The 11,923-nt window shown below is 29.0% G+C and overlaps 1 protein-coding gene and 1 long non-coding RNA gene across 2 annotated transcripts; both read left to right on the plus strand.

Annotated features, from left to right (window-relative positions):
* Positions 1 to 4,435: 4,435 nt before the first annotated feature.
* LOC145000262 (uncharacterized) lies at positions 4,436 to 5,791 on the plus strand. Its single transcript, XR_013661173.1, has 3 exons — positions 4,436 to 4,963; positions 5,102 to 5,210; positions 5,302 to 5,791. It is a non-coding gene; the product is annotated as an uncharacterized LOC145000262 (long non-coding RNA).
* Positions 5,792 to 8,387: 2,596 nt separating this feature from the next.
* LOC145000259 (eukaryotic translation initiation factor 3 subunit H-like) lies at positions 8,388 to 11,023 on the plus strand. The gene is made up of 12 exons (XM_078959455.1): positions 8,388 to 8,521; positions 8,893 to 9,070; positions 9,161 to 9,277; positions 9,374 to 9,477; positions 9,564 to 9,630; positions 9,731 to 9,864; positions 9,944 to 9,992; positions 10,087 to 10,158; positions 10,243 to 10,344; positions 10,441 to 10,508; positions 10,579 to 10,731; positions 10,831 to 11,023. The coding sequence occupies exons 2-12, from the start codon at positions 8,978 to 8,980 to the stop codon at positions 10,883 to 10,885; spliced, it is 1,014 nt and encodes a 337-aa protein (XP_078815581.1). The 5' UTR covers positions 8,388 to 8,521; positions 8,893 to 8,977; the 3' UTR covers positions 10,886 to 11,023.
* The last annotated feature ends 900 nt before the right edge of the window (positions 11,024 to 11,923 follow it).

Here is an 11,923-nt window from a genome sequence, read left to right on the forward strand (position 1 = left end):
TTATAATATATGTACAATGTATTGATTTATTAGATGTATGAATAAGATTAGATAGTCCTTTTCTAGGCTATTCATGAACTTAAGTGTGCACATTTGATTTGCCCCCTCAAAGAAAATTATTATTTTTTGGTTTGTTTATGGAATTTTTTTGAAAATTAAAATCTAATTTAATTAATAAGCACTTAGTAAAAGGTACATTTTTATGTCAATTTATTTTTGTATAACTCTACACATAAATTATCTTTGTGTAGTAAATGATAATGATAATGATAATAATGATATTATACTGTTTGTCAATTAAAATGAGTTCACTGAAAAGTGTATTAAACTCAAATATAACAAAATTTTCTTGTGGTGCTATCATATCAATATAGATATATGAATAATCATATGAATTAAAGTATATATTGAGCCGATGATATTTTTTATGGTCAATCCGACAAACGAACTTTAAAATTCCTAATTGAAATGTTTTCTATTATGGTGTCTCTTAAATTATCTCGTTCTCGTATATATTTTTGTACAATTTTCTTATATTCTTCATATTAGTCTCACTTTAACTCGTGATTATACGTTCCAGTTCCAAGTAGTTCTCATCAGTTTTCTTTTTCATGCTTGCTTCTAATGTCTGCAATTAAAATAAACAACTTAATAAAACTATAAATATAAAAGATACCAAAATTTATTTTTTATTATCTATTTTTCATAAGATATTATATATTGAATAAAGTGGAGAATTATGATTGCTTGGAGAACTATAACTCATAAATCTAAATCTTTTTTAGATAGTTATTTCTACATTTTATTAAGATAAAATTACAAAAATGATCCCTATGGTTTATCAAAAGTCACAAAGTCAAGTTTCTATTAATTTTTTTTATGGAAATGGTCCTTGTGGTTTGCAAAACTTGCAAAGTTGGCCCTTTTTACTAACACCGTTAGTAAAACATCGTTAGAGACTAAATCTGTAAGGGTATTTTCGTCTTTTCAAATATAAAAGGATTAAATTCGTAATATTTGAAAAATCATAAGGACCACTTTTGAAATTTGTTTGAAAAAATAAATTAATTTGCTGAAGGAATGGGGTAAGGCTCAAACAGACAACCTCTATTCCTTTTATTTGATCAAAACCTTAATCATTTAAAGATGATTGTTCACTTGGTTATAACACCCTAAAACTAATTTGTATAATAACAAAAACGTTAATATTTAAATAATAAATAAATTACAAAAAACATTTTTTGTACATAACTTCTTTTAAAATAAAACAAAAAGTATTTTAGTCGTATTACAAAAAAAGCATGTTTTTTACAAATAATTTGTATGTATTTATTTTACGTAAAATATATTTTTTATTTCTTTAAAAAATAAGTTTTCGTATAAAAAATATGTTTTCATATATTATATTTTTTTATGTCTTTGAAATAAAAAAAAAACGATATGGACCGTATAAAAAAATATGTTTTTATATATTAATAGTACTCTTGACATAAAAAAAAATTAAAAAAAAAACCGTATAAATTGTTTAGATACATAACATAATCGTTGCTAAGTTGTTTTTAATACATATAACCGAAAAAACGGTTTTAGAACTAGCGACTCAACAAAAATTATACTTTTTTTTATGTCATGAGTAGTGTTAATTATTATTATTTCATTGAGTAACAAATTGAATCAATCTCCATAGATTCAACCCCGTTACCACTATACACTATTTTAGTGTACAAGCTTTAGGGTTATTTATTTTGTTGGCTTCGACAACCAACAAATTTTGGCGCAGTTGTCAGGGATTAGTTTATTTTTTTATCACTTTGTTTCCCTATGCCCATATCTCATCGTATAGATACTCAAATCTACAATCCCGAAATTGAAAAAAAAAAGTATAGCTTGGAAATGAACACTCCTTGCGTTCAATACCAACTTTCTGAGCTAGCTCATATAATTATGATGATTGGAAGTGACCAAAGTTTGTAGCCCATACCTCTTCTTTTCTATTTTTGCTCCCAAGATGGACATCATTCCAATATATGTCCGTATTTACAAGGAGAATGGGAAGAAGTGAAAGAGAGAGGAAACTAGTAGTGGTCAAATCAATGAAGTTATGATCAACCTCAACATGATAAATGATGAGACAACAACCAAGCTTGGGGAAATAACCAATACCAACACCCACACCAAGCTTGGGGAAATAACCAAAACTAACTAACACCACAGTTCCAACAACCCTATACTTACCATCCTCAACAAATTGAAAGGCCAAGCATGTCCTTAGAGGACAATGTGAAAAGCATTGCCACTTTTACCTAATTTTTCCAACAAACAACCAAAGCTAGCCTTAACAGCTTAGAGCAACAAATAACACAACTTACTTAATAAATGAGTATAATGGAAGCTCAAGACAATCTATCATCTAAAGAGAGCCCATGACATAGAGCATGTGTCTATTCCTTTGAAAGATGAGAAAAGTTTTGATGGCCTGAGAGTGTTATATGAAGAAGAAGAAGAAGAAGTAGTAGAAGTGGAAGGCGCTGTCAAGAAGGAAGAAGAAATCGAGAAAGGTGCCAATGAAACTATAGAGGAATTTTTGGGGGTTAAAGAAAGAGAGGTTGAGCCACCCATTACCATTGAGAAACTAACTCCAACGGTAGACCAACCACAAGAGCCAGAAACGTTAAATCTGTCGGACCCTTCAAAGGATACTTATCCCGAGAATGAAGACGTCCAACCGGTCACCAAATCGACCACCATGTCAAAGAGGGAAGAGTTGGTCACCTTACTGAACAAGTACAAGAAAGAATGCAGTTGGATGATTGCTATTATTAAATTTCTAAGTCTATGATGGTTCCCCCGTAAAAAGAAAGTCAAATACAAGAAAAGAGTCCCAATGAAGGTGTGTATATTAAAAAATTCCAACATGGCGCAAGTTTTCCAGGTTAATGGACAACGTCTGAAGCCATTCTATGAAGGCTTCAATGCAAATGTCCAAGACATACTCCATTTAAAGAAGAGCATTTTTGGAAAGCATTGTGCTTTCGTGTTTCTCATTCGAATAAAGGACTTTTGAAGATGTTTTTTGGATCCTAAAAGAGTTGTATTTGAAGGAAAAAAGTGTTTCCATATGTTCGTGGTCTTCCAATCCAAGAAAATGCAAAGAAACGGAAGAAAATGAAGCAAAAAAAAAAAAAAAAAAAACAATCAGGAACTGTAGCCTATGCGGGTGCGTGCTGTTGCGTAGGTATGCTGCAGGGATAAGATGTGTGGCCGAACACAATAGAGTGATGTTGTCCCTACTCATAACTTCATGATATGTGTGAACCGCGTGCCCCTGTACCATTTTGATGATTTTGACCATCTTTGACCAGATCTTTAAGTGGGTTGACTTGTTGACTTTCGTTGATCATATGACTTATGAATGCAATCTTCTTCTTCATTTTTCCCTTGTGCTCATCACATTCTTCCTCAAACTCCATTTATCTCACGAAAATAAGCTCCCAAACACCAATCTCACCAAAAAAATCAAAAGTGTCGTAGTTCTAACAATCGGAATTTCACAAAACCACTGCCACGTACATTTCCCGCCATCCGATCCCCCAAACAAGATCATTAAAAAAATAGTATGTATTTATTATCTACTTTTACATTTTATTAAATAGAAGTATAATTAAAAAATTATATTTATTTATTATCATATATTAAAAATCAAACAAATTATAATTATTGTTTCAGCAAAAATAGATTATAATTTAGAAGATGTTTAAAATTTTATTTAAAACAACTTATTGACTTATTAGCTTTTTGAAAAGTCAATAAGTTAAAAAAATAGTGTTTGATAATATGAAACTATATATAAGTTAAGACAAATATTTTTTAATAAACAACTTATTGACTTATTAATTTTTTCCACCATAAAATCTAATCCAAACGGTTTTTAAAAAACTTCATTTTCACCATAATAAGTCAATAAATCATTTTGAGATTTAAAATGAAAACCCAAACAATCTCTTAATCATAGAATAAATAAAAGTTAAGGTTGAAAATTATATATATATATATATATATATATATATATATATATATATATATATATATATATATATATATAGAGAGAGAGAGAGAGAGAGAGAGATGTTCATGTGTTCTAACTAATTATTGTGTGAATGTATGGTTGATTGTGGACTAATCAAAATATAAACAATAAATAAATAATCAAACAAATAAATGAGGATAATTTAATAATTTAATAAATAATTTATACAAATACACTCCTATAATTATGGCAATCACTTTGACCTACCTTCATCCTTTTTTAAAACAATCAATAATCATTGTATTCTATCCCATTCAAAATTACCGATGATCCTCCCTAACCTTAGCTCCAAAACAGATAAAATATACCATAACAAGTTGAAGTGCGAGATAGAGCGAACGCCCGCCATCACCATTCCCCTCACATCTCCCTCTTATCATATCTGGTGTTTCTTCATCTCCTTTAGCTTATATCGTCGTCAGAGTTACTTTTGTTTTCGCTGTCTTCCCCTTCACCTCTTCATCCCCATCGTCCAACAATACAAAACCTAAAAGTCACTTAATGACGGAGGGAGAGGTATTATAGACGGAGAGTTCCATTGACCAACACCCAAAGAAGATCGCCACCGCCATTGTTTGTTGTTGCCGCCACCACCATCGATCAACCCAACTTCCTTCTCCTTCTTCTTCACCATCGGCCACTTCTGCCTCCTTCATATCACTATAGATTGGGTTTTTTTCCTGGTGATTCTGGATTGCTTAGAGTTTCTAGGAATATGGAAACTGATTTCCCTTATTGAATATTTGTCGATTTTAGATTTTAGTTGACTGAAGATTGGGGGGAGACATTATTTTCTACATTGAGCAAAGCAGGTGGAAAAGCTTTCAGCAACATAGTTGTGGGTTACAACAATGTTGATGTCAATGTAACAACCAAGTACGGTGTTGTTATTGGAAACACTCCTATGAGTTCATACTTCATAATCATATCAATAATATAAGTATATCTTCACAAAAACAACAATCGAAATTAAAACTTCAAAAATTATGATTTATACATATGGTGTACTTGCAGAGACCACAACAGAGTTAGCAACATCACTTTCACTTGCTGCTTCAAGATGGATAGTTGAACTTGATGGGTTCATGAGAGCTGGCCTATACGATGGATGGCTTCTCTATCTGTAAAATCCCATATTTACCCTTCACCAAAACCAAAACATTTTCTCCTGTATTGAATTGTTTAAACAATTACTCTTTATTAATTTTCTACAGGTTTGTGGGGAATTTGCTTAAAGGACAAACTGTTGGTGTGATTGGAGCAAGTCGTATTGTATTTGCATATGCTAGAATGATGGTAAGGGTTGGAATTTACCATCTTACCCTTTTGTGGTTAAACTAAACTTGAAAAAGTAAAACATTTGGTTAATTATCAGAATGAAGGATTCAAGATGAACTTAATTTATTATGATTTCTACCAAGCCACACGTCTTGAGAAGTTTGTTACAGCTTATGGTCAATTCTTGAAAGAACTTGTCACATGGAAACACACATCATTAATGGATGAGGTTCTTTAAGAAGCTGATGTCATAAGTTTTCCATAATTACTCCATCATATTTATTTTAATATTTAGATCTATTTGATGTTTGGTTTTGCTATAATCAAAGGGTATCTAACCTAGTTAAACCCAAACCAGGTAAATGCGTTTTTGGATGAGAACTCACCACCTCCATCAGCATGCCCAAGCATTGTCAATGCAAAACAACTAGGTAAGTAGAAAAAGTATATAAACATTTATAAAAATGCTACTTTTTATATATAATTATTATTGAATACGTACACGAATTTCGATCTTGTAAAAATTAAATATTGATATTTCCTTTGTGATTTGTGTATTTTCTACAATTCTTGGTTATGAGTTTTGGTGCAATTCACAAGTCCGCAAATTTGTACAATGGACTTTAGTTTTTTCTTTTTCATTTTGTAATGACTTATTCTTTCATAATGACTTAAAGAATGAATCAATGATTGATCATAAAAGAGAATGACTGAGAATTGAATTCAGTAACAAGTTAAATAGGAGAAGAGTAACAAGTTAAATTGGAGAAGATTAAGTATAAACAAGTCGATTATTTGGACAATTAAAGAAGATTAAGTGTATTTGTTCAATAATTGTATATTTGAGAATGTTATTCTTAAGAATCATATTCATTTTGATAACATTCTGTTAGAATATTGACAATCATATTAAAATGTATCAGTATGTAAGATTATTCATAAATTTGTATTTAAGTTCGGATGTATATGAATATATTAGAATGTTGTTATTTTTCAATTTTAGATTCAAGAATTTTATTATTCTTTTTTAATATTCTAATAATAACATTCTAAAAAAACAATATAATAGAACAACATTCTATCGGAATAACATGCTAACAATTAAAATTGAATTAATTAAAAAAATCAGAATTCAAAATTATGATAATAAAAAAACTCTTAAAATCCAAGAATTTCCTTTTTATATTCGTGTTTCTTAATTTGAAAGTAATGAAAATGTACATTTTTACCATTCTTTTAATTAAATGGTATTATTCTGTTTTTTTTTTTAAATTTAATAATATGGATAAATGTCTTTCTTAAAAGAACTACAGTAATTAATCTACAATCATTCCCATATCCACATAATACTCATTTAGAATACAATAAGTTAAGCATATATATATATATATATATATATATATATATATATATATATATATATATACATATATCATGGTTGCAGAAATCGGGATTAATCGTGGGGCGTTCTCCAGCCATTGAGGATTAGGGCATTAATTGGAAATTTAGGATTAATCGGGTTTTACGGGATTAATCGGCCTTGGCAGGATTAATCGGTCAACAAAAGTCGAAAAAAGTCAAGAAAAGGTCAAAAAAAAATTTTTTAAAAATTCAAAAAACCAACTTTCTTTTTTTACTCCAAAATTTTCAAATTTTCAAAATTTCAAATATTATACCAAAATGTTCATATTTTCGTATTTCCAAATTTCCAAATTACAATTCTTCTTATTTTCTAATTTTGAAGTACTTATTTTTCTTAAAATATATTAATATTTAATTAATTTTAATATTTTATTAATAATTTATGATCCCCGATTAATCCTCGATTAATCCCCGCAAAGACCGATTAATCCCTTAACACCAGTTGACTGTTGAGCTACCGTCAAACGATTTTTACAACCATGATATATATATATATATATATATATATATATATATATATATATATATATATATATATATATATATATATATATAGAGAGAGAGAGAGAGAGAGAGAGAGAAGTAGGTTCATGCGAAAACATAAATATCTTGCGAAAACGTGAAAACAGATTTTATCTTATAAAAATTAAACACATGTACTATAAAAAATAAATTTATTAGCAATAAATTAAAGATAATAAGTTTACATTAGATTGCGTTATGATAATATAAATTTAAAAACGTTTTTAATAATTACTTTTTTTATGTCCTTAACCATTTTTAAATTCACATATTCATAATACAAATGTCAAAAATCATATTTTGCTAATATGACATAATTTCTCATCTATTATCGATTATCATTATGTATTTTAAAGTTTAGATGAATTATTGTCCAAAAAAATAATGTTGAGGTGACACCATCTCATAGGTTTTTTTTGTTTTCGCAAATTATTTGCATTTTTGCATGAACCTCTCTTTTATATATATATATATATATATATATATATATATATATATATATATATATATATATATATATATATATATATATAGTGGTTCAAACGAGAATAAAAAAATGTTAAGAACCGTAAGAACCTCTAACTTTAAATGTTTATAAAGGGTTTAGGGTAATCCTAAACCCTAACCCCTAACCCCTAAACTCTAAACCGTAAACCCTTAACCCTAACCTCTAAACCATTTATAAACAGCCTAAACCCTAAACCTTAAATCTTTTATAAACATTTAAAATTAGAGGTTTTTACGGTTTTTAACTATTTTTTATTCTCATTTGAACCTATATATATATATATATATATATATATATATATATATATATATATATATATATATATATATATATATATATATATATATATATACAAAAAGAACGTATGTTGTTTCACAATTTAATCATCAAAACTTGTAATTTTTTATAACAACCTAACGGGCCAAAATGCAAAGAATAGTCATTTTCAATAGTTGAATCCAATTTATTTATTTATTTATTTATTACTTTTTTTTTTGTCATAGAACAAAAATATGTTTTTTTTTTTTTTTTTTTTTTTTTTTTAATTATGTATTTCCTTTTCGAAAATTGACCAATATACCCCTTTTAACCTAATGCACACAAACATACGCAACCCTTCTCTCCATCGACAAATCGCCTCTTTCCTGTGAAGCCACCGTCGAAGCGCCGCACCCTACCGGAGACCTTCGACACCATATCTACAGGTGCGTTTCTTCTCGATGCTGTCGCTCTTTCTTCTTTTCTGTTGTCGCCTTTTTTCATTTCCTGGTTTCGTTTTGCTTCAATTTCCTATCTTAAATATGTGACTTGTATCTGATTTTGTTTCCATGCGAAATCTGTGAAAAGAAGCCCCGGTTCGTGTCTCTTCAATTCTCTTTTCCTCTTTTTCTGTTATGTAATCTTCTGCTTTCAGTTCAACCTTCGTTTTTTATACTTTCTACACTGATTATTACTTGGCTTGTATCAGATTTTACAAATTGCTTGTTTGTTTATATTAGATCATCAGATTAGCCTATGAAACTTTATCAAAATATCTCAAACTTTATCGATTAGGTTTTTTTTTTTTTTTTTTCAGAATCCAAAGGAGCAAGGTCTCTCACTACAAAAGAGGTCTTTACACTGTATCCCGCGGCTATATTCGTTGATACAATATCATATCAATGGCAGCAGCTCCATCTCGTTCCTTCTTGCAAGTAGCAGCCACCGAGGAGGCAGTTGCTCCGCCTCTAAGAGTTGTCCAGATCGAAGGACTGGTACTCAGTTTCTATTCCTTTAATTGCACTACAACTCTTTTCTAGGAGTATAATTGTAGATCAGACGATGATATTATCGTGAACAAACAGGTTGTATTGAAGATCATCAAACACTGCACAGAATTTTCACCTTCTCTCGTGACTGGTCAACTTCTTGGCTTAGATGTTGGCAGTGTTCTTGAAGTAACCAACTGCTTCCCCTTTCCAGTATGTAACATGAAACAGTTGCTAATTTCTTTACTGAAATTCTTCCATAATACCATTATTTAACTAACACACAGTAGAATTAAATTAAATTAATAGATGAGGGAGGAAGATGAGGAGATTGAAGCAGATGGTGCTAACTATCAACTTGAGATGATGAGATGCCTCAGGGAAGTCAATGTTGACAATAACACTGTAGGCTGGTAACTTCTTTTTTCTTGACACATTTGAATTCTTTCTTTCTTTCTTCATTAAACTTGTTAAAAATGTAAGATGTGTATCTTTAAAGGTACCAATCAACTTTATTAGGCTCTTTCCAGACTGTGGAACTGATTGAGACCTTCATGAATTACCAGGTACTCACACACACACACACACACACAGTTACACTTTGTGATTTTTATTTGGTTGCATAAAAAATTCAAATATTCAAAAACAGGTATTTTATAATTTTAGGAGAATATCAGACGATGTGTGTGCATTATTTATGATCCTTCTAAATCCAACCAAGGTGTCCTGGCTTTGAAGGCCTTGAAGCTTTCTGATTCTTTCATGGAGCTTTATCGCAACAGTGATTTCAATGGAGAAAAGTAAGTCCATTTTTATTATCTTTTTATTATTCCTATGTTGTAAATTTATACTCACTTTTTTTTTTTTTTTTTTTTGAAGGTTGCGGGAGAAGAATCTCACATGGGTGGATATATTTGAGGAGATACCCGTATGTTCATTTTATTATCTACTTTACTTTAATAATTAATATTAAATATTAAATATTAAATTAAATGTTGTTGTTTGTTATAATATGTAAACAGATCAAGGTTTCAAATTCAGCCCTTGTGAGTGCATTCATGACTGAACTGGAACCTGATTCACCTGTTACTCAGGTATTTTATATTTATATAATTATATTTTATATTTATAATATAAAGAAAGAGTAATTAATTTTAACCTTTATATTTATATGGTAGTGTGATTATGATAGACTACAATTGTCAACAAATCCATTTATGGAAAGGAACATGGAGTTTTTGATTGAATGCATGGATGATCTCTCAATGGAACAACAAAAGGTTGTCTTTCTTTTTCTTTTTCTTTTTCATTTCTTTGTTTATGTAATAATAATAGCAAAAGTGACACGTGGAAAATTTGTATTTTTTACTTTTCAGTTCCAGTTTTACTACCGTAACTTGTCACGTCAGCAAGCGCAACAGCAAACATGGCTTCAAAAGAGAAGGTGGGTTTTTATTTATTTATTTATTATTATTTTTTGAATATTTTGAAAAATGTAAAATGTTATGTTGAAGGTCTGAAAATATGGCAAGAAAAGCTGCGGGAGAGGAGGCGTTGCCAGAGGAGGACCCGTCGAACCCTATTTTTAAACCGCTTCCCGAGCCGTCAAGATTGGATAGCTTTTTGATAACAAATCAAGTCTCCAATTACTGCAATCAAATCAACAGGTATTTCATTTAATTTAATTTTTTTTTTTTTAAAAAAATATTATTTGATTTGAATGTAATAAGTTTGAAAATTTCATATTATTTTTATGGACTATGCAGTGTTGCAGGACAGAGTTTCAGCAGATTATATTTGATGAAGGCGTTACATGAGTGACAACAACTCATGGATAATCAAACAATTAATCAGTGAAGGAGTTAATTACTTTTTTATGTAGGAGAATTTTGATATGTAAAAACTACTTGGAAATATTCTATTCGCAATTTCAGTTTCAATCCCTACTTGGTTTATTTATGAGTATTTGTTCTCAAGGATTTTGTATAATATGATATATTGATGGTAGGAAGCTTCGCATTTTATGTGTGCTTAGGTAGCTAGGCCTTTTTGATAAATCTATTGATCCATTTTTTTAAAATAAAATTACTGTTGCATCTGTGGTATCATGTTCTTAATGAGTTCTATACATAAGAATATTGTAACAAAAAATGGCAATGTAGAAGTAAAGTTATACCAAAGATAATGTTAAAGTTCAAATGATGGTGCAATTTTTTTTTTTTTCAAGCGGTGGTTATATAAAACTACCAGTTAATTAATATTGATTTCAACAATAAGTTATTTTATATTATTATGAAAAGTTACCTTAATTTTTTTTTTTTGTGGGTAGTAAATTGGTAAATTTTATATGCAGAAGATGTGAAAATACTCTAATAAATTTTATATGCAGAAGATGTGAAAATAGACTATTTTCAAACGGTGGTTATATAATACTACCAATTAATTAATATTGATTTCAATAATAAATTATTTTATATTATTATGAAAAGTTACCTTAATTTTTTTTTTGGGTAGTAAATTGGTAAATTTTATATGCAGAAGATGTGAAAATAGTCTAATAAAATAAACTTAATTCAAATTATAATGTTTTGAATTTATAAATCTTAACAAACTAAATTGATTATTAGCAACAGATGTGTATCTGATTAAATATAATATTAGTTAAAGTAAGTAAAAGCGTCTAACTAAAGAAAATCGAGGTGTACTAAATAAAAAATATAAAACAAAGTAATTCTAAAATAAGCAAAATACTAAAATTGTCAAACAAATAAATAAAAGCACTTTCATTTACAATTTGAATCTCCTCGTGATTATGTTTAATTCATTCAGGTGTAATGAAATTTAATAGACATTCATGGA

Source organism: Lactuca saligna, chromosome 6, assembly GCF_052625555.1.
Source record: "Lactuca saligna cultivar CGN05327 chromosome 6, ASM5262555v1, whole genome shotgun sequence".
In the NCBI taxonomy this organism is placed as follows: Eukaryota; Viridiplantae; Streptophyta; class Magnoliopsida; order Asterales; family Asteraceae; genus Lactuca; species Lactuca saligna.

Coding starts and splice junctions, on each gene's coding strand:
- LOC145000259 (XM_078959455.1), top strand. CDS start 8,978: ATGGCAGCAGCTCCATCTCGTTCCTTCTTGCAAGTAGCAGCCACCGAG. Junction 9,071..9,160: donor TTGTCCAGATCGAAGGACTG/GTACTCAGTTTC, acceptor GTGAACAAACAG/GTTGTATTGAAGATCATCAA. Junction 9,865..9,943: donor AGTGATTTCAATGGAGAAAA/GTAAGTCCATTT, acceptor TTTTTTTTGAAG/GTTGCGGGAGAAGAATCTCA.